At 39.3% G+C, this 27,035-nt stretch overlaps 1 protein-coding gene across 7 annotated transcripts in view; it reads left to right on the top strand.

The window, feature by feature from the left end:
• Positions 1 to 6,839: 6,839 nt before the first annotated feature.
• HEATR5A (HEAT repeat containing 5A) overlaps positions 6,840 to 27,035 on the top strand; it is a 93,702-nt gene continuing 73,506 nt past the window's right edge. For 2 of the 7 annotated variants that reach the window (XM_061159066.1, XM_061159067.1), the window contains exons 1-5: positions 6,840 to 7,081; positions 9,077 to 9,143; positions 21,088 to 21,273; positions 22,564 to 22,775; positions 23,704 to 23,812. In XM_061159066.1, coding sequence (XP_061015049.1) covers positions 21,148 to 21,273; positions 22,564 to 22,775; positions 23,704 to 23,812 — 447 coding nt within the window. In that variant the 5' untranslated portion in view covers positions 6,840 to 7,081; positions 9,077 to 9,143; positions 21,088 to 21,147. Of the gene's footprint in view, positions 7,082 to 7,604; positions 7,623 to 7,761; positions 7,781 to 9,076; positions 9,144 to 21,087; positions 21,274 to 22,563; positions 22,776 to 23,703; positions 23,813 to 27,035 lie in introns of those variants that run through there. The other 5 variants (XM_061159065.1, XM_061159061.1, XM_061159064.1 and 2 more) reach the window with 4 other exon arrangements.

Here is a 27,035-nt window from a genome sequence, read left to right as displayed (position 1 = left end):
TGGAATCAGCTCTGGATCCCATCATCCAGAGCCTTCTCTCCCTGGCCACAGTGAGTGTGTTGCTGCTCAGTCCTCCCTCTTTCCACTGAAACCTTCTGGTCCTGCTGTGTATTTCTTCAGGGTCACAACCTCCCTATCTTCCAAGGTGAAAACTCTATGAAAGAAGTAGCTGGAAGAGATCTCCAGGATTTTCTCTCCCATCTCAGGATACAGCATTCAACATGGACTTCCTAAAGCCTCTTTCCTTGTCTTCCTAATGAAAGCCAGAGGAATGACCCCTAACCGTGAGATTTTATTTATTTATTCATTCATAGCCATGAGGCCTGTGGGATCTCAGTTCTCTGATCAAGAATGGAATCTGCACCCTCAGCCATGGAAATGCAGAGTCCTAACCACTGAACCACCAGGGAAGTGCTTAACCATGAGATTTTAAAGGCGGATATGAAGGGAAAGGGTATCATAGCAAACTACAGAACCATTTCAGGTCTTCATTCCTTGCCAGTTATGCCTCCCTATGAGGAGATAAATAGGAGATAGCAGTTTTCCCCCTCAAGGCCATGTGATTGACTGATACCAGTCTCATACACAGAAGCTGATGTTTATATGGCCAATGGTATGAAAATTACTATGAATACAAATTTGATGTGCCATATGCATATGACTTTGCTTTGACATATGACAGTAACAGTTAAAAGAAAAGCAAATAAATGAAAATAATTTCATGGAGGTAGCAGAATCCTATCTTTGTTTCTTTGAATTAAAAAAAATAGTTGTATTTTCAAGATGATGCTGATAATAAAATTTTGAAATAAATATATGACTACATAAAAGAAAGACTTTTAAAGGTGTTTAACATACCTTATACAGTTTTTAATATATGTGGTACTATATTAAATATAGTGGACAAGATAACAGACAAGGATTCAGAAGACCTGATTTTAAAATCTTACTTCTGGAATCTTGTTCCAAACATAGACAAATCATTTAGCTATCCTGGGATTTGGTTTCTATTTCTATTTACTGTGAAGGGGTTTTTGTAAGAATAACAATAGAATATTTGAATTTTAAAATTGGAGAGCTTAGAGATCATGGTTATGAATGAATAAATAAATACTTAGAGAGCAAGTACCACATGCTTGTGTTCCAGAGGACGAAATTGAGACCCAAAGACATTAACTGACTTGCTTATAAAATATATGCTGGCAACTTTAGGACAAAACCATAAAGTTTATGCACTTGTAAAACACTATTTCTTAATCTGATCAGAGAATGAGAAGTTGAAAAGGATATTAAGGGTCCTAGTCAAGTATGAACATAATTTGCAGTCGATTCTTATGTGACAGCTATGTAGTTGCAGATTTACCTTTGCTTCATATTCCTGCTCAGAAATACCAACTCTGAATTTAACTGCTTCTTTCCAGGTTACCCTGAATCCCTGGTGGCTCAGATGGCAGAGAATCTGTCAGCAATACTGGAGACCCCGGTTTGATCCCTGGGTAGGGAAGATTCCCTGGCAAAGGGAATGGCAACCCACTCCAGTATTGCCTGGAGAATTTCACGGACAGAGGAGTCTGACGAGCTACAGTCCATGGGGTTGCAAAGAGTAGGACATAACTCTTTCATTTTCACTTTTCAGGTTAGACGGTCTACTGTTACCTACTTACCCTCATGGATCAAGGTCTATACTATGCTGTAAGTACTTCTTGGCTGAATATTTATAGTAGTAGATTCCCTACTGAAGAAAATCCTGTCTGTAGCCAAAAGCTCTTAATAGAAACATAGTGCTAAAAGGAGTCACAGATTACAGCAAGCTCAGCAGTACACTGACAAATAATGCTTGATAGACCAAAAAGTAGAAAGCTGTATCACAAAAGGCCAGCAGATCTTTTGTTGGAGTGGGAGGTATCAGTGTCATTTAAGGCTTCAGATCACACTGAAATTGACAGAGTGGAAGCTGTGCCCAACCCATGAGTTTTGTGACATGAGCTTGCCACATGTATACTCCAGTCTCCTTGACGGCTTCATAAATATTGAGGAAACTCTGCTCCCAGGAACACTAGTTCTAAAAGATGTTAGTGTGCATTCCTTTAAAAAAAAAACACATTATATTCCATTGCCAAATAAGAGTGGGAAATATTGCTTGAAATGCAGCCTACTAATATGCCTAATGACTCTCTAAGAAACATCTATAAAATGTTAACATATAGGTTTTCTCCAATTTATTTAAGAAAGCCTTTTTAAAGGAACAACTGTTAACATCTTGAGGAGTACAATCTAGAGCAGGACTGTAGAGTTCATGGGTACACAAGAGCCCCATTGTTTGGGCAATACTGTTCTACTATCATTGAATTTTATACTCTAAGGGGTAGAAGCAATCTTAACGGGAATCTATCATTTCCAGTTTCCCAAATGTATAGTGGTTAGAACCATACAGATGGGTTTGAAGAATAAATTAAAGCAAGATATCACATAGCCGGTCAAATGGGTAACTACTGGTTTACTTCATCATTTTTACATGCACCATTAATCACCAACAATTCTACTTCTAAGTATGCTTCCTTTATTGTGAGGAAAATTATTCCTTTACAGAAAGCAAGAAGATGCAGTATAATGCATTTTAGGATACGTATCAAGTAAAGGGGCTTCCCTGGTGGCTCAGAGGGTAAAGCAATGTAAGGGACCCAGGTTCCATCCCCGGGTTGGAAAGATCCTCTGGAGAAGGAAATGGCAACCCACTCCAGTACTCTTGCCTGGAAAATTCCATGGATGGAGGAGCCTGGTAAGCTACAGTCCATGGGACTGCAAAGAGTCACACATGACTGAGCAACTTCACTTCATAAAGTAAAGAGAAAGTATCTAAAAGTCTGTCTTCCTTCAGCAGATAACTGATGAATGCCTTCCATGTGCCCAACAGGGACACCAAGTAAGTTGACCAGCTGGAGTAAGTTGGGAGTAGAGAGGTAAGGTAATTGCCCCAAAATGCTGGCTACCATTTGACAATGGGCAACATGCCAGTTATTTCTATTATATTTTGAATCCTCAGTACACCTCAGAGAGGAAGATAAATAGCTGCCATTTGATGAATACATACTATGTGCCAAGCACTTGATATATTTTTGCTTATTTTATTTTTAGCTGTGCAGCACGTGGGATCTTAGTTTCTCGAACAGAGATTGAACCCAAACCCAAGCATTAGAAGCACAGAGTCCCAACCACTGGACTGCCAGAGAAGTCCCTAAATGTGATCTTTCTTTGAGCCTCCCAAGTGAACTTCACAGTATTTGCTCTCTCCTTCAGGATCTAAAATATCTTTGTACCTTTCTCAGCATAGTTTACAGTACCCAGTGTGTATCAAGTGGGAAAAGGAGGCTGCCTGGAGGGATGCTTGGTGAGGGATGGAGTCTGAACAGGGTGGGGAGGGCTCGACGACTGGGATGAGGACAGGGTCTGGGAGAAGGGGTAAGGAAAGAGAAAGAGGGGCTTGTGGTGGCTAATTTGGAGGTTTCACACCTTAGTGGGGTAAGGGCAGCATCCTCCAAAGGGAGAGATAGCAGCAATGGTGATTGCTTAAATATAGGAGAGGTGTTCAAACAATAAATATCCGAAAAATAGGATCCAGAATCTGCTCTGTAGTAGAAAAGAGTTACAAATGTGGAAGGGAGGATAAACTATGAATAGAATAAACTATGTGATGCTAGATTGGAGGTATTACTCTGAAATATAGTTTTTTCAATGTATGTTGTTAAATAAAGAAATACAGCTGTAAATGTATATGTGAGTACACAGACACGGATGTACTGTATGTGTGTGTTAAGGTACAAATATTCCCTAGCTGTAAACCCTAAGACAGCCTGAGTGGTGATGCCCCAGTAATAGTGAGCATGCCTAGTGTTTCTAAATACCTTTCTCCACTAAAAGGAACCCCGGGCTCCCAGATCAATGGCAGCCAGTGCTGGGGTAAGATGAGGCTTATGTTGTGCCAGGAAGTAAGGGAGTGCACCAAGTATGATGAAGGTGTGTCAAAGGGCATAGAATAGTAAAATGTTAATGAAGAATATGGATGCTGGGATAAATGTTATATAAAACTCTTTCAAATTTTCTGTATTTAAAAATTGTTTTACAACAATACATTGTGAAAGGATTTGAGACATACAAAGACATAGGAGCCAGCTTGAATGGGTAAATCCCACTGACCAACCTTGGGACACTTTGAACACCAAAGTAAACAATGATAAAAACAGATTATCACCCATTTAATCAAATAGGAAACTCTGAATTTATACTAATAGAAATAAATTAATTGAAAATTTGATGAGAAAAAAGATAGTTTCAAAGAATTAACCCCACAAAATAACTTACTCATTACAAAGAGGAGAAAAGTAACTACTGGAGAAATCTTATTGTTGTTGTTTAGTCACTAAGTCATGCCTGACTCTTTGTGACCCCATGGACTGCAGCATGCCAGGCTTCCTGTACTTCACCAACTCCCAGAGCTTGCTCAAACTCATATCCTTTGAGTCGGTGATGCCAATATACATCTTATTCTCTGTTGCCCGCTTCTCCTTCTGCCTGAAGTCTTTCCCAGCATCAGGGTCTTTTCCAATCAGTCAGTTCTTCACATTAGGTGGCCAAAGTATTGGAGTTTCAGCTTCAGCATCAGTCCTTCCAATGAATGTTCAGGGTTGTTTTCTTTAGGATTGACTAGTTTGATCTCCTTGCAGTCCAAGGCTCTCAAGGGTCTTCTCCAGCACCACAATTTGAAGCATCAGTTTAGCGCTCAGCTTTCTTAATGGTTCAACTCTCACATCCCTACATGACTACTGGAAAGACCATAGCTTTGACTATATGGGTCTTTCTCAGCAAAATGATGTCTCTGCTTTTTAACATGCTGTCTAGGATTGTCTTTTCATACTGTTCATGGGGTTTTCAAGGCAAGAATACTGAAGTGGTTTGCCATTCCCTTCTCCAGTGGACCATATTCTGTCAGACCCCTCCACCATGACCCGACCGTCTTGGGTGGCCCCACACGGCATGACTTAGTTTCATTGAGTTAGACAAGACTGGTCCTGTGATCAGATTGGCTAGTTTTCTGTGATTATGGTTTTAGTGTGTCTGCCCTCTGATGCCCTCTCGCAACACCTAACGTCTTACTTGGGTTTCTCTTACCTTGGACATGGGATATCTCTTCACTGCTGCTCCAGCAAAGTGCAGCCGCTGCTCCTTACCTTGGACGAGGGGTATCTTCTCACTGCCATCCCGTCCATCTGGTCAAGGCTATGGTTTTTCCAGTGGTCATGTATGGATGTGAGAGTTGGACTGCGAAGAAAGCTGAGCGCCGAAAAATTGATGCTTTTGAACTACGGTGTTGGAGAAGACTCTTGAGAGTCCCTTGGACTGCAAGGAGATCCAACCAGTCCATCCTGAAGGAGATCAGTCCTGGGTGTTCATTGGAAGGACTGATGCTGAAGCTGAAACTCCAGTACTTTGGCCACCTGATGCAAAGAGCTGCCCCCCTGGAGAAGACCCTGATGCTGGGAGGGATTGGGGGCAGGAGGAAAAGGGGCTGACAGAGGATGAGATGGTTGGATGGCATCACTGACTCTATGGACATGGGTTTGAGTAAACTCAGGGAGTTAGTGATGGACAGGGAGGCCTGGTGTGGTGGGTCCATGGGGTCACAAAGAGTCGGACATGACTGAGCGACTGAACTGACTGACTAGGATTGTCATTGGAAGGACTGATGCTGAAGCTGAAGCTCCCAGGCGGCCCTAGTGATAAAGAGCCCACCTTCCAATGTCGGAGAAATGCTGGTTAGGTCCCTGGCTTGGGAAGATCCCTTGGAGGAGGAAATGGCAGCCCAATTCTTGCCTGGAGAATCCCATGGATAGAGGAGCCTGGTGGGCTACAGTCCATAGGGTCCCAAAGAGTTGGTTACTAATGAAGCGACTTAGCAAGCAGCCATGTGCTTATTAGGAAGACATATAAAATATTTAACCTTCCCTGGTGGCTCAGACGGTAAAGCTTCTGCCTACAATGTGGGAGACTGAGTTCGATCCCTGGGTGGGGAAGATCCTCTGGAGAAGGAAATGGCAACCCACTCCAGTACTCTTGCCTGGGAAATCACATGGACAGAGGAGCCTAGTAGGCTACAGCCCATGTGGTCGCAAAAAGTCGGACACGACTGAGCAACTTCAAAGTATTTAGGGACATTGTGGCACCCTCTCAGTACCTGAGATCTCAAATGGTTCGGGAAGAAAAAAATGTTCTCTATACTAGCAACACTTTGTGCTTATTTCAGAATAAAAATTGCAAAATTAGATTTAAAATGCTGAGTATGCTAGAGAGACTCAATTGACTTGGGGGCCAAGAGGTTGTTCATCCCAATTTCGCTCATGACTGTGGTGTGTGACTTTGAGCCAGGCCCCAGAGTTTCGGGCTGTAGGACTACAAAGCTCTCTAGGGTCCCTTCCATGTCTACACCCACCCACCTACATTGCCTGCCTGAACTTCTCCAGGCTCTAGTCGTGTTTTAAACTTCAGATGCCTGAAGGCTGTTCCAGAGGATTCTGGCTGGCATTAGAAACAAACAAAAATGGGTGTGACCAAGCTCTCCGGACTGCAAAGCTGCTGCCCTGGCCTCAACTTAAGCCGCAGTCTCCATCGCTCTTTCGGCGGTGGAGCACTCACGCCTGCCAGAGTGGGCGCTCGATAGCTCGGCGGCCGGCTGGCGGGGCCTCGGATCGGCGATGCGGTGCGGGGCGCGCTCCCAATCGCTGGCTCCCGCCGCACTCCAGGCTCCGAGCTTTCCGGCCCCGCCCCGCGCGAGCCCCTCCCGCCCCGCGCGAGCCCCTCCCGCCCCGCGCGAGCCCCTCCCGCAGTCGCCCCCGCCGGCGAGTCCCGGCGCTACCCTGCCGCACTGTGGAGCAGACAGCGTGGCTGGGCTGGGACGGGCGCTGAGTGGTGGGAGGACGCCGGGGGCGAGCAGTCGGGAATCCCAGGAGTGAAGGCGGCTCCGGGCTCGAGGGGGCGGTGTCCGGGCTGCCTGCCGGCGGGGAAGAAACACACACCGGGGGCCTGCACCGTGAGTTGAGCTGCTTGGGGGTCCGCGGGGTGGTCGCGGCAGCCTAGAGGTGGAGGAAGTTAGGACCCCGGGAGCAGGAACGGGTCGAAGGATTAGATGTCCTGGCCGAAGGGGCCGGAGCCTGCGGAGGAGGGGATGTACAGGGGCGCGGGGACGGCCGAATGGCCAGTGCAGCCGGTCTTTCCTCCTGGGCTCTGGGAAAGTGTGTTTCACCGGAGCACAACAGGTAGGCGTGGACTCTGGCCGCGCGGGCTGGAGCCCCCGGGCGTGCGGAGAAGGTCGGAAGGTCGGAGCCCGCCTAGTCGGCGCGCCGCTCCCCGGATCCGCCCTAGCGGCGCCCACAGCGTCGGGGGTTGGCTGGGAGCGGGGCCCCAACCCGGGCTTCGGGCGAGGTTCCCCGAACGCCCGCGAGCAACCGTGGAGGCGGGTTTCCTGAAGCAGTGGAGACTGGATGCTGGATAGTCCTTCCTCGCAAGGAAAGCGAGCCTTTGCCGGGCTAGCTTTTGCTTAGTACAAGGAAACATTTCTTACCCTACTCTCGGTCAGCACAACGTCATTGCAAGGGATTGTAAAGTCTGTGGAAACTTTAAGAAGCGCTTTATGATACTAGTAACAGCAATGGATACCTCTGGCAAGATGATTTTCATAACTGTCAAGTCGAATAGTGTCTGTCAGATGATTTGAGCTCTTTTTTGAAAGGTCATAATTTTACATTCATTTTCCGTGCAGTCATTTATTCAGCAGATATTCAGCGCCTTTTATGTTCAGGCTGAGCGCTCTTTAGGAACTTAGAGCGTAGAAAAGACGTTAAAGGGAGGGGAAATGGGGACCCGTAAGTATGGTTCAGAACTTTGTCAGAGAAAATACTACGGAGAGATTAAAGTGGAAAGAAAGCAGAAGTGTCCTTGGAGCTGGGCATTAGGCGGATGGGGAAAGGAGAATTGTCCTGTTTCGCAAACGTTTTAGAAAGTATGTCTTTGAGAAAATGATTTTAGATCAGTATTGAAGCCGATGGTTTTCTTACATTTTAAACACTATGGATTTTTTTCCCCCTTTATTGAAATGGGTAGCAGGTAGGGTTTATAAACATAAGAATAGGGACAGTTGGAAAAAGTAGTTATTTATGTAGAAACCTTTAGTACTACAAGACTCCTGAATTGACGACAGACCTGAATTTTAGCTTAAGCGCCTCCACTACTGTTTATGGATCTTAGCTTACTTTTCTCTTCTTTTCTTTCTATCTTTATATCTGATTTTAGTAACAGAAAATACATAGCCAAACTACTTTAAAATTTTGAAAAACTGCGCAAATAATACATTCTCTAAAAAAAAAAATTTAAGAATTTTTGTTTTTAGGCAATGAACATACCTTCCTTTCTTCAGCTTTATCTCAAAAAGAGGACTCAGACAGTTTATAATCTTCATGAACTTTTCTCAGTTATCTTTTTAGTAAAATAAAAGATTAAACTCTCCATGTCTTTAGGTGTTTCGGTCTCTTCATACTCTAAGATTCATTTATTCTAAATCCTGATTAACCAGTTTAAAGACAGACTTTTTTTTAAAAAAGACTTCGTTGAATCTTCTTTCATTAACTATCCACAGTATAGTTAATGGGTTTGAACGGCCCCTTAGTGGGACCTTAGTCCTCTCAGGTAAAAGCATTTCTGCATTTTAAGGAGAGTATGAAACTGTTATTAAATTTCTTTTAAGAAATGAATTAACTGAAGCCTGAGGAATTAGTAGAGACTTGTTTGTATCATTTAATTGAATCTTTTGTCTAGTTGCAGTATTAAATTCGTTGGAATTACACTAGGGGTCAGTAATTGGCAGGCTGTGGGTCAGATCCAGCCTGCTGCCAGTTGTCATAAAGTTGTACGGGAACATAACCACACTCTTTTATCTATTTATAGCTGTTTATGTATTGTTTATGAGTCGTTGTGATAGAGACTGTGTGGTCCATACAGCCTAAAGTATTTACTCTCTGGTCTTTTATAGGAAAGAATTGCTGACCCTGGACTAGAACTCCACAAACTCTCAGTCACAGTACCTTTTGTGAGAGGAAGTAGGTTAAGTTCAGTTTTTCTTCTTTTTCTTACTTTTTTTGTTGTGTCGGGTGAACTACTGCATCCTGTAAATGCTTCTGGGTCCTAGATGTGTAATGATGGGAAAAGGTCATGGCTTTTCGGTCATAATTATCTAGTAAGTTTTAATTTCAGCATTTCTCACCTTTTGGAAGGCTAGAGAAAGGGAAGGATTTTTGTATGTTTTCTAACAACTTTATAACTCCTAGTTTTAATTTGGATCTGCTGTGGACTGTTTTTTTTTGTTTTTTTTTTTAACTTAGTAAGCTCTTTTTAACATATCATTTCTGTTTTTCACAAGTAACAGTTATTTTTACTTAAACACTTTTTTTTTACCATGAATCTAGTGACATTGATTAAAAGACTAGACAGAAAATTATTCACAGTGTAACTGACCATGAAGTCAAAGGTATATCTATAGTAAGACCCAAATGGGAATTGGAACCCTTGAAACAGATACACAAGATTGAAGTTGGAGCATATTGTTCTGAATCATGTTTGAACTTCTTTTTTTTAATAGTAACAACTTAAGATAAATATTTTTAGAAAAGAAACATAGTGTAGTCATGTTAAAGCATAATGTTATGTTTATGCTGCATAAGAAATTAGAATTAATTATGTGACAGGAAAGAAGGTAAAGTTGTATGAGGTGATATTTAAGTGTTTAAACCAGAGTATATACTTTTGCCAATTTTGAAACCATGGTTTTAACTTCTCTAAAATGTTTTATATATGTACTTCTTTCTTAGTTTATGCTTCTCTATGGTTATATTACAACATCTGTCTATATTCTTTTCTGTTGCACTTGTAGATTTCTGTATGTTGAATTTATGCATGTTTTTGTGTATTAACTATTTAGTCAAAACATTACCTCACTTATTCAATACATTTTTATGTAAGTAAAATTATTAGGAAGTTGAAATTACCCATTGAAAAGCACAAATTTTTTTTAAGATATTTTGGGAGGAAATCTGAAAAGCAAAAACAGAAAAGAGAAGCGTATACAGGTACAAAATCCCTTAAGCATAATTACAGAGTCCAAAAGGCACTTTTCTTAACTCATTTGGCAGCAGAACATGACCTGATCTGATAGGAAGCTGTTTATAGTCTTTATTTATCCTACCTTTATGTGAATATGTTTATATTTTGCTGCAGAAATATCAGTGAGTTTGATTGTGGAGTGCTGCCCCAGACCAGCTGGGGGTTAGAGGTAATAGATGGTGTGTTCACTATATTACTTGGGTGGATGTGATGATGACAGCCGGAAAACAAGAGAATAATGGAGTTGTCCCAGGGAGCTACACTTGTGAAGTTAAGAGCCCAGTTAGGCATCTGGCAGGGAGTCTGCTAAAACAAAACAAAACAAAACAAAACACCCTCAGGTAGGGCTCCAGGAAGGTCAGAACTGTGGCTAAACTCTGGGCCAGGCACTTCATAAGATATGTTGTAAATTAGAAGTGGGAACCGTGAAGAAAAGCCAAGATGTCAGACCATAGTGGGAATAAGGGTGACTCTGAGTGCTCACCTGGATAGAAGCCATGAAATTAACAGTTAGAAGGGGGAAAAGGAGGGGATTCTAAAGCAGGTGGGGTCTAATGGCTAAACTAGAAAGTCCTAGGTAGCAGATTACTTGAGCACAAATACAGTGATATTTTGGAAAATTGAGCAAGGATTCCTGTCCTCTGCCGAGCTGGAGGAATAATGGCATCTTATGCACTTTACTCTTGAACTAGTGAAGGAGCAAACTGAGAGCATGAAGAAATTGGAGCAGGCAGCTAACAGGAATGGAAGAGACCAAAATACCAATTTGCAATTTGCCTGCTTTTTAGAGTATCTATGTTAAATGGTATTTTGGTCTCTTCCATTCCTGTTAGCTGCCTGCTCCAACTTCTTCATGTTCTCAGTTAGTTTGCTCCTTCACTTGTAATATGAGCCTCTACCCCACTCCAACTAGAATCCAGATAGCGGGATTATTAGTCATGTCTAGACTAAACTAAGAGTAAACAGGCCCCAAGAGACAAGAAACTTAATGTCAGTAAAGTTGATGATCTTTGAAACAGTTAATTGCTGTGTATCTTTTTTTTAAACTTTTTTGTTTGTTTGTTTGTTTACTTCTTGTTACTGAATTCTCTGCTAGGTACCAAATAGTAAGATTGCTTCGATAGTGACTTTCATATGAGTGTGGTGGGAGATATTAGAGTAAAATTTCTCTTTTAAAACTTGCCTGTTGGTACTCCGAAGTGTCCAGAGTGAAATCTTTCTTCCCGGGGACAGGTGGAAGAGTTGGTTTGTGGAATGAAGAGTGATAAAAATTGTCAAGAATAGCCAAGGACTGAGCTAACACTGTTAGTTGCTCAGTTGTGTCAGACTCTGTGATCCCATGGAGGAGCCCACTAGGCTCCTCTGTCCATGGAATTCTCCAGGCAAGACACTGGAGTGGGTAGACCTCCCTTTCTCCAGGGGATCTTCCCAACTCAGGGATCGAACCCAAGGCTCCTGCATTGCAGGCAGATTCTTTACCGACTGAGCCCCCAGGGAAGACTAATGGTGTTAGTGTTGGTTACTTAGGGATTTGCTGTCTTGGTGGGAAGGGCCCTCTGGAAGTCAGTGTCTCTAGTACAACTCACATTTTATCAAAAAGCCTTGAAGTACTGGAGACCTAAGAGGAGAGTGAACTTATCAGAAAAAGCAAAGTTGTAAAGATTAGATATTTCAGTGGGCATGGTAGTAACTGTCAGTGATTAGAAACTGTATGAAAAGAATGCATGAAGTAGTTGAAGGAGCCTGGACATTGAAACTAGATAGGTGTAGGCGTTACCTTCTTTCTTCCACTTCTTTCTTCACTTAAATCTTAAGACAAATTTCTTAACTCATTATCCTCATCTGTAAAATGAGGATGATAATATCTGAGTTTTAGTATTAGGGAGGGGTTTCCCTGGTAGCTCAGTTGGTAAAGAAATTGCCTGCAATGCAGGGTACCCGGGTCCAATCCCTGAGTCAGGAAGATCCCCTGGAGAAGGAAATGGCAACTCACTCCAGTATTCTTGGCTGGAGAACCCCATGGACAGAGGAGCCTGGTGGGCTACAGTCCATGGAGTCCTAAGAGTCAGACACGATTTAGTGACTCAACTACCACAGTAGTAGGGAGATTAAATGAGATAGTGAATTAAAAGGCTCTAGTAAGGAAATCCTGAAGAAGTGTTAAGTCTCTTTTCCTATCATTGCCCTGTTAGAGTTGGTTCTGCTGCTGAGTCCCCTGCCCTCTTCCCACCATACTTCTTTTACCCTCTAAGGTTTTCGCTTTTGTAATCTGGAGGGAGAATTGCCAGAGCTAGGCTACACCAGAGGCCCCCATTGGCAGTCTCCTTCACTGAATCCAGCCTCTGCCATTCTTGTCATCCTTAGTAGTAATCTGCAGCACTTGAGAAGAAAACAGGAGGAAGGCAAAGGAAATTGCATCCCTACTTCTGGTCCTTTCTTACCTCACTTTATCCATTTCTGTATTACTCCTGTTTCTTTCCTGCTCCATTCTAGCTTCTCTGTCTTATAGGATGTGCTCCTTAATCAGTTCTTGGAGTTGAGTGTATCTGCCCTTCCAGCTGATTTGTATTACTTGGTGGTGAGAAGCAGGTTTCTCACCATTTCTACCACATTTGCAGGAAGTATTCTTTGAATCTTGGTACACTGAATGTATTTTCATTATATTGTAAAACAGGTTATTAGTGCTGTGTGCCTGGGTCATGTTGTCATATGACTTAAGAAACATGAATTAAATTGATTTTCTGGGAATTGTATTCAGAATTCCAAAAATCAAATATTAAATCTCAGAAGGGGTGTGGTGTGAAACTTGGTTGAAAGTTATGAATAACACAGATTTTTATGTGAACTGATAAATCATTTGGTTAATTAAAATGATTCCTTTTTCTTTACTCTTCTTCCAGGAATAGAAAAGAAAAGATTGTTTATATTTAGAATTCTGAATGTTAGATGATTTGATCCAAAATATTAACCAGAAATGGCTCCTTTTAAGAAGTGTGACATTGTCTTGTTACGTATTCTTCTGCTTGTTATAAAAATCCTATCATAGTATAACTAAAAGGGAATTAACTTTTTTGAATATAGTGGTCTCTAGTGATTAGTATTTAAAGATTGTGCTCTATAGAACACTGAGTTCTCAGGATTCCCAGCAAGGGGAATAAAAAAGATAGAAGTGGGGCAAAGGTCAGTACTTAAAAGATGCTGAGAAACATCAAGTGCTATACACACACACACCCTCCTGGCAGTCTGTAATGTACATGACATATATCACATGTGTGGAGACCCTCTGTAGGAAGGAAGACTGCCAACTTGGTGTTTCCCAAAAGGATTTGGAGTCTGTTCCCTCACACACAGCACAGATCCTCATTTCCTCATTCTTCTTCACTACCGTTCTCACAGCACTCTGTAGGAAACACTGCTTTACCTGTGGGGATGCTCTCAATAGGTTAACCTGTTGAAATTTATGCACTTGTAGTTTCTATAATTACAGTTTTTAATGAGAGCCTGATAGTGTCTGAAAATGTCAGAATCATTTCTCTAATGATGGACTTGCAAGTTTTCAGTTTTCACCTCTCATAATGCTGTCATCAGTGCTTACGCTTCTGATATTTTCATTTTCCTTTCTCTGGCACATTTTCAAAAACTCATGCTTTTGTCAAGTGGTTTTGATGTTTTTATGGCTTCTTTATATTTTCCAAAAGAGTTGAACCTATTTGTACTGTCACTATAAACCTATCAACTCTTCTAAAATCTCAGTTTGGGCTGTGAAATTTTTGCGTTTATAATATTTAGATTTAATGTACATATATTGAATCACTCAGCTAAACTAAATTCTTACAGAGCTTAATATTGTACACTTAGCATTTTAATATTTGACTAATGACAACTGGTTTATTTTAGAGTTATTACAGAGAATTAGAAAGTCTAAGTTCATATCAAGTAATATCATAGATTTGAATTTCATTGTCATTTTCCTGCTATTTTCTAAAGCAATTTCAGTTTCTTTGGATTTATCTAAAAATAATAAGTTAAATCTTTCTTGTCCAATGTAATAAATGAATTTTAGGAGAGTAGGGGACACTTATCAGCTATTAAAATATCTATATTATCTAGTTTCAGTATTCTTTGTAGATGAATGGTGCTAGTTTTCTTTTTTTTAAGCATTTGGTTATTTTTAGTTAAAGAAAAACAGCCTTTTACAAGGAAGACAAAGTGAAGTCAAAGACACAAGGAAACAGGGTGTGGGCTTCTCATAAGCTCTTGGTCCAAAACTTGGGCGTGATTTTCCGTTTGGACAATAGGGGTGACTAGCCAGCAGAAGGATGATTCTGAGGGAGTGGGTGGAGCTGCAGCCTAGTCACCTAGTCACCCCACCATGTGAGGATTAAATGAAAACTTCCATTATCATAGCACCTCAGCCTCCAGAGATTCTGTTAAGTTGGTTTAGGCTCAAAAAACTTTGTGTTTTTTAAAAGCAACCAGAGTTGAGAACCACTAGTCTATTTGTAATAGGTCTACTATTTTGACATGCTCAGCTTTTTTAACAGTTTACCTACCTCATCTGTGTTCTTCCTTTTGCTGTTTTCCCAACACTGCCTTTTTAATTGTTTTGACCCTTGTCCCTGAAGGAGTTGGGAGGTAAAACTGATTTTGTGATTTACCGAAAGGTGTAGGGCGAAATATTGGGGCTTCCCAGGTGACGCTACTGGTAAAGAATCCACCTTCCAATGCAGGACCTGCAAGGGACGCAAGTTCAATCCGTGGGTTGGGAAGATCCCCTGGAGGAGGGCATAGCAACCCACTCCAGTATTCTTGCCTGGACAATCGCCTGGACAGAAAAGCCTGGGGGGCCACAGTCCATGGGGTCACAAAGAGGTGGACACGACTGAGCATGCACACATGCTTGGGGAAATCGGTAGTGAGTGAGCCCCGACATAAAGTGAGGACCCCACCTCCACCGCCATGCTCTGTTTGTTCTGCACTTTTTGTCCCTTAAATCTTAATGTCAAAAATGCTGTTGTCCCTTTTTTTCTGGTGGAAAGGTTTCCCAGCACTGAGGAAAGAGAATGAGCTTTGTTGCCAAAGAGATGTGGGTTTGTTCTCATCTCTCCTGTTTACTGGCATCAAAGATTTTTCGTCTGTAAAATGGGGACCAGTAATACTTGCTTTCTTTCCTGTGATGATTAGAGATGATATGAATTAAGCACCTAAAAAGTTCCTGGCTCAGTGAATAATAGCTGCTTTTCTGCAGGGCAGCAGTGGCGATGCAGACAGAGAGCAGCCTTGTGGACACAGCAGGAAGGAGACAGTGGGACAAAAGGAGAGAGGAGCATTGAAACATATACCTTACCATGTGTAAAATTAAGACAGCCAGTGGAAATCTGCTGTGTGATGCAGGGAGCTCAAATCTGGTGCTCTGTGACAACCTGGAGCGACAGGATGGAGTGGGAGGTGGGAAGGAGGTTCAAGAGGTTTGGGACATGTGGCTGATTTCATGTTGATATATGGCAGAAACCAACACAATATTGTAAAGCAATTATCCTCCAATTAAAAATAAGTAAATTTTAAAAATTAATAAAATTTGAAAAGAAAAAGAAGAGCTACTGTCATCAGTTTGTGATTTGGGAATTAGTGGGAAAGTGAAAGGCATTACCATGAACTGCAGCAGGTAATAGGTATGTCCTTCCCACTTGTGTTACCAAGATGATGCTAACAAATGGTATTGTGAATTATAAAAGTAAGGAATCAATGGAAGTTCAGCTTATTTATTGGTTTTTAAGGGTTTCATTTTAAAAGTTTTAAAATCATAAAAAATTTGGAGACTAGAGAAAATAGCATTACCCACAATGCTACTGCTTTAATAATCATTGCTACCATTTTGAATCAGAAAAATAACTAGGAGCATCTCACAATTTAAATGATGGCTAGAGAAGCCCAGCATTTTATGAAGCATATTTATAATAAAAGAAATCCTGTACCAAGCGAAGACAGTATTAATGGGGGAATTAATCATGAAAGATTTCCTGAAGGATTTTTTTTATAAAGGTAAATTTTGAAATAGTTTACTGTAGGAAGAAGCAAGGTGCTTCAGGTTTAAAAAATAGGATGCAGATAGGATTTTCAAGTCATCAAGATGAAACTATTAACTCTGGAATCAAAAGTGATCTGCTTTAATATTTGATTTGCTCTACAACCAGTGAAGACTGTGCTTAGGGATATTTAAAGTACTGTGACAAAAAGACCTGATTTGCTTTCTACCAGGAGCAGCCTTCCTTAGGCAACATCTTAATTATGACCTAACGCTCTGTGTAATTTGTGAGTTCCTATTTTGTAACCTATAATTGTGCAAAGCCTGAATCACAGGTCATAGGGAGTATTAGGTCAGTAAAAACCGATCCATCTTCTTTTAGATTAAATCTGTGGGATTCAGATCGAGCTGCCCAGAAGGTGTCACTTTTGCATGAGGCGTCTTTTGAACCCATGGGTCCAAGAGAAAATATTGTCCTCCCTTAACTACTTAGAATAATTTAAACTGGGGACTTGTTTCAGAAGTTGTTACTGGGGGTAAATTTTTTCTAAGTAGCCCATCTCTGTCAGAGCAAACATCTATTTACCGAACATCTACTCCGCTTAGTCATCCTGTGACTGTTCTGTCCTTGAAGCCTCAGGCTCCCTCAGGTTAGAGTGGTATAATACCTCATTTTATCTTTCTGTCTCTCAATACTTCATGTGTCTGGGGTCTTTGATCCTCTTGTGTGGTGGGTTCCTTATGTCTGGAATTGAATTTTTTCTCCTGTTTATCTGTCCCATGTCAATTTAATTCCTAGACCAGAATTCAGAAAAACCTAGAAGGGTAGAGGAAAGTTTCCTCCCTCCCCAGCAAAGCTAATTACTGTTTTGGTTTTTTAGTTTGTTTGTTTTGAAAGGTATAGATTTTAAGATTTATGTGAGTACCCTGAAATATGGGAGACTCTTGAGAGGTTTTTTGTTTTTTTTTTCACTGTAGGCTCTTTAAACAAAACTGAGCAACTGAAAGCTGCAGGCAGAGTTGAAGCTGCTGTGGTGTCTTTTAAAGACTTGAGGGGCAAAGAAAAGTAATTTAAATTTGAGACACTCCGAAACTTTAACTGCTTGATACATTCTAGATTCAGTTCCATTTACTACTGAATGGCTTGTTCATTTTGTAAACTGATCTTTTATTGCTCAGGAAAGAAAGGAGTAACCAGTTTGACAAACCTGTCTTATTTGTGTTTGAGGGGGTCTCTTTATTTGTGATTTTTTTTTCTCTTTACATTCTTCAAAATGACATAATAAATTATTTTAAGAAACTAAAATGAAAAAAAAAAGAAACTAAAATGACCAAAAATATGAAGAAGACTTTTCCCTCCCTGCATAAACTTGAGCATATATGTTCCCCCAAATGGCATATGTTCTCAAAATAGTAATGTTCCCCAAAATAGCATGTTCCCCAAAAGTCCTTTGTAGATATGGTGATCATTTCAAATGTTAGTAAATGTCAAATCATTATGTAGTACACTTGAAACTAACATAATATTGTACATCAACTATATTTAATAAAAATGAATGAATGAATAAAATGCCTGGCTTCAAGGTGTTTGATAGGCTTGATTGGATAAAAGGGTGGCAGCATAGTATGTAGCGGTTAAAGCACATATATCTCGCCTTACATCACTTTAGTGTATGACCATTTTCTGTGTGACCTTAGGAAAGTGACTCAGCTTCTCTGTGCCTCAGTTTCCTCATCTTGAAATGATTCTAATAAAAATAACTACCCATGGACAGTTCTGCAACTTATTTAAGAATATTTAAAGCTCTTAGAGCTGTGCTTGGACTATAACTAGTGATCAGTAATAATTAGCATCTGTCAAAAATAGTGGTTGGCATTATAGTTGGTACAGTGGTTTGATGAAGTCTTTTTTTCAAGTAGCATAACTGTACCTTGAAAAATACCTTGTTATATGTGTTCACTTTTAATAAATTAATCACTCTGTAACCTCCCCCAAGAAGCGTAAAAATGGAAAATAAGAGAAAAATTAGGCAAGCATTCTCCCAGTATGTATAGCTATAGGGCTGTAGTTGAATTAAAACATACAGTAGATTGGCTGTATTTGTACTCATCATCCTTAAGTTACACTGAGGGTTAGAGCAGGAACATCTGTTGTTTGCGAAGTGCATTTACTTATGTCATTGATAATACATATGTGGAGATCAGAGGCCGTTGTAGATTTGGAGGTTTGGATGTGGGATTACCAGTGTGAATTGTCTACTTTTAAGAGTAATTTATAATGGGGAATGTATTGAGGGCATGGGGGATAAACTTTATGCCCTGCTTATGATCTCAAGCTCTTTACTGAATTATTTATTACTGCATTGTATTAGCTATTTTGCTTCTTGATAGATCATTTTACACCACAACATTGCTTCTGCCTAAGGAAAAAAAATGTCTCTTCAGCAGTCCTAATGACCTCTAAAAAGGGTAATTTGATTCTTAAGGTAGGGTTTTGACTTGCCCTGGTGGTTACAAGAAATTTTCTCTGTGATACTCAGGTTATTTTTTTTTTTTTCCTCACATAATAGCAGATATTGAGTACAAACTTGCTTTTCTCCTTTGGTATACTTAGATTTCTTCTGGAAATTATTTCTGTAGTGTTTATTACCTTTATTGTGCATGTTTTGATCAGTTCACTTTGATAATTGAAAAAAGAAAAGGAGGGTTTCTTGCCCAAGCCAGAGGGTGAAAGTAAGGTAAAGAAAGAGTAGGAGCTGAAAACTTGAATACCCATGGAAGTTGGCAAATACTGTAAATGAATAAGGCAGTCCAGGTGGCAAGTGTACTTGCCTGAGAGTCCCTGCTCCCCTTAGATTCAGTCATTCATTGCTGTATGGGATATGGACCCAGATTTTTGTGTAAAATCTTGTGTTTACATGTTAGTAACCAGTTTTTTCCCCAGTACGTATATTGGCAGGTGAAATTTGGCCAACAGTTCATCAATTTGCAACTACTGTGTTTTAAAGAGGCTCTTTTCAGTTATATCACAATTATTACGGTGTTATAGTCTAGGTAATTTCATACCCATAAACTCTCCAGGAGAAAAAAGAAAGAAAAGCCTTCCTCATGTCTCCCATCTGATTTTCTAATTCTACTTACTACACGTGCGTGCTTGCTAAGTGGCTTCAGTCCTTTCCGACTCTTTTTGTGACCCTGTGGACTGTAACGCACCAGGCTCCTCTGTCCATGGGATTCTCCAGGCAAGAATACTGGAGTGAATTGCCGTGCCCTTCCCCAGGGGATCTTCCCAACCCAGAGATTGAACCCGTGTCTCTTAGGTCTACCTGCGTGCCACCTGGGAAGTCCACATCTTACGGCTTCTCTGCAAAAGATTGAGGTTTATTTAGGGGGAATATGAGCTATGCATTTTATATGGTTTAGTTTAATTACCTGTGGCATTCTGTTTGTATTTCTGTGCATTTTGAATGACATGTTTCTGTTTAGCGTAACAGGTTTATTTATAATGTATTAAAGTTATTTTTTATACTTCAATATGGGATAGATATACCCACCTTATATGTACATGATACCTTCTCTGTGGTTTAATGTTGATGATAGCTGTTACTCCTGGGAGTAGTAGTGTGATTTGTTTTTAAGCCAGCTTATGTTTTTACAATTTTTCTCTTCTTAAATAATTTTTCCAACTTTTTTATTGCAATGTTTTAAAAAATACAGAAAAATTGAAGAATAGTGAAATGATCGCTCACATACATACTACCTACAGTATTCGTCTGTTAACATTTTGCCATATTTTATGGCTAATTGATTGATGTACTTAACCATTTGAAAATGAGTTGCAGACATCATACTGTTTTACTGCCATATACTTGAGCATGCACCTAGAAATAAAAAAATCCATAATCAGAAATGCCATCTTGTAAATTTGCATATGAGTGAGTGTGTATGTATTTTACCCACATGCTTATATGTTGTATATATTCTAGAAAGGTACTAGAGTGTACCCAGGAGATGCTTATGAATCTAAAAACAAAACCTCTTCTATTGATTATTTGTTACAAGAGAAGTGAAGGCTGCATTGGATCTGGGTCATAGCAGATAATGTTCTACAGTCCTTGGATGGCATCTGTCCAAGTGCCTTTAAAAACATGAGTTTGCTTTCACAACAAGGTTCACAGAGATAAGGAGACTATCTGTAGTGGTTGAGATGGGATTTTTCCTAAAAACTCCTAGCCTTGGGCAGTGTCTTTATTAGATTGGAGAAATATATGCTAATGGGAGTAAGTCCCTTCGCTCAAATCTTGGTCCTCAGTTGGTCAGTCATGTCCGACTCTGAGACCCTGTGAACTGTAGCCTGCCAGGCTCCTCTGTCCATGGGATTTTCCAGGCAAGAATACTGGAGTGGGTTGCCATTTCTTTCTCTTGGATCTCCATGTAAGTGACAGGTTATGTGTGGAGGCAAAGGCCCTGGGAGACCTCAAGCTTTACTGTAAAGTATAATAGGAAGTCTAGGTATTTGGTAATTGTTAATATGTACTCACAACTCATTTTAGTAAAAAACTGCTTATGTTACAGAGAAAACTGAACGTCTTCACACTTGAGTAGTCTTAACTGTAAAATTTTCAAAATTTTAATAAAATGTCTCCTGTTTGGCAAGTTTTGACATATGAATATCAATGATCCTACTCTGTTCTGAAAAAGGGGTTTTGTATCAATAAGTTTACTATTGGGAATTTTCCAGTTTCACCTTAGGAAAGATGTCTCCGTTTATGCTTCGTGCTTTTCTGTGGAAGATTTCCAGTATTGTGATTGCATTCCTTTTCATTCTTCTTTTAAAATATTATTTTCCTTTATTATAGGTATATGACTAAAGTTTAATGAGAAGAATCGTGACAAGCTAGGAGACTTCTCTGCAAGGAATGGAATTAGCTCATAGCTTATTGCTGAATGAAGAAGCATACAATCAACTGGGTGAAGTTCAGAAGGCAGAGTTTATTTTTGATTGGTTGAGATATTTGGAGAAGCTCTTGGTTGCAACCAGCAGGGTGAGTAAAATTGCAAAAACTGTTTTACAAGGTTTTTTTTTTTTTTAGTGCCAGATAATGTTTAATTCCTTTGGTCTACTTTTCTTGTTCTGTCCAACATAACCTAAATTAGCTTTCGAGGGTTAGACCTTAATAACATTTTACAATGAACTAGTAGGTTTCTTCTGCTCAAAAGAACAGAAAGAAATTAACCAATATTTATAATATTACTTTCAGATATGTTAAAAACTAACTACAGAGCACAGTGTGTTAAATTTCATCATTGTTATCTTCTTACCTTTGTCCCTCCATATGCATGACATCCTGGAACAGTATCGCACTAAATAATGTTATGGGAGTTTCAGTTATTTAAAGTTTCATCTTTTAAAAAAAAAAGATGTGAACTCTTGAAGGGGAATATGAGCTGAGGAGTCTTCGAGTAAACATATGCTCTCTTAAAGTTTATAAAATAGGTACTACAAAGAAGAAAGCTAATCATTCTTATCCTTTACCTACATTCAACAACTGTTGACATTTTGCCAAGTTTAATTGATTTACAGAGCCATGTGAGTTGCTGCTTTATTTCTAAATACTTTCCTATATATCTCCTAAAAATAAAGGTATTCCACAGAATAACAATACCTTACATAATGCAAAAGTGTTGCAAAGACACTACTCATGGAGACGTTTAGAATTTATAAATGGCAAAGATCCATAGCCTAAATTAACAAGTATTTTATTGTGAAATTTGAAGCCTCAGGAAGCATCTGAATACCATTACTACTGTGATAATATTCTGTTCTCCTTTTTTAGAGAGTAGATAAGTAAAATGGAGTTACAGCATGCATTTACACGCATAAGCTTGCAGAAAGAAAATTGCACTAAACTTAGAAAAAGATCTGAGTAAAACAGGTAACTATTAAAAGGTCAGCTCTGGTGATAGGTTGTTCACTGATGCAGATATATATCAGGCAGGGACTTAAGAACTAAGAAGCGCTAGTTAAGATATAAATTTGTTCTATGCTTCAAATCTAAGAAGAAGGGAAAAAAATGGAACCCTTGTCTTTGTTCACAGACTCCAGTATATTGTGGTCCAGAATTTATTCTCTGGAGATACCAGCAATGCAGCAAACTGCTTGCTTGTGAGGTGTAATAACTCTGCCACCAACTTATTTGTAATATTTAGTTAAAATAAATTTTCATTTTTCTAGAGGCTTTTGGTTAGTTCTTAATTACATGAAAGCAGAATCATATAAGAGGAGTGCATGTAATTGCATTGATGAGAATCTTCTTTGTTCACTTCATTTGCAGAGTGATGTAAGGGAGAAACAGAAGACTCTTGTGGAACAGCTCCTGTCTTTGCTCAACAGCTCCCCAGGGCCTCCTACTCGTAAACTCCTTGCTAAGAATCTAGCCCTTCTTTATAGTATTGGAGACACGTTCTCTGTTTATGAGACAATCGATAAATGTAATGATCTTATTCGAAGCAAAGATGATTCTCCAAGTTATCTTCCCACTAAACTGTAAGTTAATATTGAAACTGTGTATAAGAGATCTTTGTTGTATCATTTTTACAAAGAACTCAAACTTTGCTATATAGTAGAAATTAGCACAACCTTGTAAATCAACTCTTTTTAGTAAAATAATTTTTTTAAAAGAACTAAACTACTTGATAATTATCATGAAAATGAATACAAATTGTTTTCCTCATTTTCTTAAAAATATGTAGCTTTTGAAAAGATCTAATATTTTCCCATTGAGAAACAGTTCTTTTAAAAACTTTAGACATTTGAAGCCTAGATTTGGGAATCAAAACCGTCTGATTAATATTTTAGCAGTTGAGTGTTTAAGGAATAGCTATGTTAAATTCTTCATGTTTTGGATGTTCTTTTAGTTTATTAGTTCTTAGTAGTGAAGATTAATAGTAAATTTATGGAAAAACACTTTTCTGAGATCCTAAAAGAACAACTAAGTTTCTTTCTCCGTAGGACTCAGTTCATTTTATCACCCGTTGTTTAGAGAAGGCTATTTACGATGTATGGCTCCACAGTACTAATTTTATAGAAATTTTTTTATTGATTTAATTTTTAGCTTATGATAGAATATGCTTTTCCATAAAATTTTGAGACTTAATGCAAACACTGTTCTTTTTCTTTTAAGACTGTCTTTGATTATCTAACATATGAAGCTCAGTTCTATTAAAAAATTTGGGGGAATGGAGTCTTTGGGCTGAGATTTAGATTAGTTGAAGATACATCTTTGTAACATTCTTATATTGAAAACGTAGTCATTTGATACTCCAATGAAATTCCTCATGACTTAACAGTGGAGTAGATTCTGGGAAATTTATCTTTTAAAAATAAAATTAAGTAGTCATCGTTGCATGTCCTAAGATCCTTTTTTTCCTATTTTTTCATTCTTGACTGATTTCTAATTGAAATGTCATTTCAGCGCTGCTGTGGTGTGTTTGGGTTCCTTGTACAAGAAGTTGGGTAGAATATTAGGTAACACCTTTACTGATACAGTGGGGAATATTCTCAAAGCTATGAAGAGTGCAGAGGTAAATACAGATTTTATAGTTTCTTGAGCTAATAAAAGAGCCTTACCTATGATAAGCATACATAGTATATATGTAAATATATCCATAAATGACATATTTTAGGTAGTGCACCTATGTACTTTGTATATTAAATCTTTATTAGAAAAACAATAATGCAGTAAAATTTTGTGTATTCAGATAAATGCCAGTGGACACAAACTAAGGTGTTTCTCTTGCAGACCCGTCCTTGCTCCTTCTTTCTGTTTCACCTTTTCCATCTCATGCTACTTACTAGTACCAGAGCAAGCACTTGCCACCAAGGGTCCAGATACATAATGGGTAACTACCGTCCACCTGATGGATGGATTAGTATTCTACCAGCATCAGCAGGGAGTAAGGAATAAAATCAGAGTAGGAAAGAGTGTGAAGGACATAAGCTTGACTAGGACCCAGATGACCTTTTAATCGCCGGGAGTGAATATATTCTCAGCCCTGGCCTCACTGATTTGTTGGTATCATTTACCATTGTGAAACACCCTTTGTGTTTATCAGACTTCTAAGATATACTGTAATTTTTTGCCAACTAAAGTTTTACCAATCACATTTTGAGATTCATAAAAAAAGCGTTTGTAAGTTTGTATATCAAAAATTTTAAATCTGTGGTCCCTCATATTTAAGGATAACTCAGCACCTTTAAATATTGAAAAAATCACACTAGTTCTTATTCTTACATTACTTTGAAGAAGTCTAGAAAATTTGTAAAAATGCAGGCCTGTCACACACCTTTCTTTAACTATATCGGGATAAAACATGGGAAAATTCAAGTATAAAATATGCCAAATTTCACAAAGAATGTAACTGATCCTAGAACTTTACAGAGAAGTGAAATCCGTAATATAAAACTGGTGAGAAAATCAACTCAGCAGATTACTTCTCAGCAGTGGTAGCTTTCACAAAGATTGAAGAAGATGATTAAGGAGGAGAGATTAACATCCATAAACATGGTTTTATTTAAAAGGATGTGTCTGTAAAAACTTTTTTTTACTGAAGTGTGTCCGCTTTAAACTTTTTTTTTCTCTTAGCTCCATTGATAAAGCTATACTTTTTAGGGGTCATGGTTAACAGAGAATTACTCTATAAGTGTCAGAAAATTTTAAGTTCTTGCTAAGTATTTTATTGCTCCTCCACTTTATAACCTTTATGATTTAGTTGATTCATCAGTACCACAATGTTTTGGAAATATCAAAAGGGATTTCGACCTTTGATACACACCCATAGTGATAGACAGTATTTGAAACTGGTTTGAAAAAAAAAATTAAGTTTCCCATTAGGATTCATTTTGTTATGTCCACCTTTAATTACTCACTATTATGCCCCTTTGAATAAAAATTAATAACATTACTATGAAAATGATATTGATGTTAGCTTACCTATAGTAGCCTTAACTTCCTGAGATATACAAACAGGTACTATTTCTTGAGTGTTTACTGTGTGCTAGGCACTATGGTAAATGATTTCCCCACAGGGGCTTATTTTTTGGCTCTATGGGATTCATCTTATCCTTGTTTTATTTTTATTTATTTCTTTTTGGCCATGGTATGTAGTATGTGGGATCTTAGTTCCCTGGCCAGGGATTGAACCAGTGCCCCTAAGGTGGAAGCACAGAGTCTTAACCACTGGACCACCAGGGAAGTTCCTTATCCTCATTTTATAGTTGAAGAAATAAGTAAGAACAGCTTAAAGGCACATCGTTGCTAAGGTTCAGAGCCAGGATTCATACCCAGATCTTTTAAAATCTAAATCCAGACTTTAAACTTCTGAGTTAAAATACTCAGGCCAATAAGTGAAAGTGAAGTCGCTCAGTCGTGTCCAACTCTTTGCAACCCCGTGGAGAGTGTAGCCTACCAGGCCTCTCTGTCCATGGGATTTTCCAGGCAAGAATACTAGAGTGGGTTGCCATTTCCTTCTCCAGAAGATCTTCCCAACCCAGGGACTGAACCCGGGTCTCCCGCATTGTAGGCAGACACTTTACCGTCTGAGCCAATTCTGAGCATTTACTGTGTGTCAGACACTGTTCTAAGTAGTTCAGTCCAGTCACTCAGTTGTGTCCAACTCTTTGCGACTCCATGGACTGCAGTACCCCAGGCCTCCCTGTCCATCACCAACTCCTGGGGTTTACTCAAACTCATGTCCATTGAGTTGGTGATGCCATCCAACCATCTCATTTTCTGTCGTCCCCTTCTCCCCCTGCCTTCAGTCTTTACCAGCATCAGTGTCTTTTCAAATGAGTCTGTTCTTCGCATCGGGTGGCCAAAGGATTGGAGTTTCAGCTTCAGCATCAGTCCTTCCAATGAATATTCAGGACTGATTTCCTTTAGGATGGACTGGTTGGATCTCCTTGCAGTCCAAGGGACTCTCAAGAGTCTTCTCCAGAAGCATCAATTCTTTGGCGCTCAGCTTTCTTTATAGTCCACCTCTCACATTCATACATGACTACTGGAAAAACCATAGCTTTGACTAGATGGACCTTGTTGGCAATGTAATGTCTTTACTTTTTAATATGCTGTCTAGGTTGGTTATCTTTTCTTCCAAGGAGTAAAAGTCTTTTAATTTCATGGCTGCAGTCACCATCTGCAGTGATGGCGTGCAGTAATTCATTGGATCCTCACAACAACCATTTAACAGATAAACAGATTTGCCCAAAGACATGTAGCTAGTAGGTGGCAGACCATGCACTCGTACCATGTTACCTCATTTATAACAACCATTTATTAATTGCCTAACAACATGCAAGCTTTATGCCTGGTACTCCCATACAATTTCATTTAATCTGCATGTCAACCCTATGAAATTTGTATTGTACTGAAGTATAATATATACTAATAGCACTTTAAAATAGTGAACACTGGGACTTCCCTGGTGATCCATTGGTTAAGAATCTGCTAGGCAGGGGACTCAGGTCCAATCCCTGGTTAGGGAACTAACATCCCATATACCGCAGAGTGGTTAAGCCCTTCTGCCTCAACTTCTGAACCTGTGCCACAGTTAGAGCATCCTCAAACCACAGTGAAAGATCTGCATGCCATAACGAAGACCTGATGCACCCAAATACATAAGCTTTTTTTTTCCAAAGGAAGCATAAAAAGTAAACACTGTGTAAAATAGAAATTTTTCATGTTTTTGAATGTCAGAATAGGTTGATTAGTTTGTATTAAAATCCTACTATTTCTCTAATATGTGAGAT

Source organism: Dama dama, chromosome 13 (genome assembly GCF_033118175.1).
Source record: "Dama dama isolate Ldn47 chromosome 13, ASM3311817v1, whole genome shotgun sequence".
Lineage (NCBI taxonomy): Eukaryota > Metazoa > Chordata > Mammalia > Artiodactyla > Cervidae > Dama > Dama dama.
This window is presented reverse-complemented; position numbering and strand designations above follow the sequence as displayed.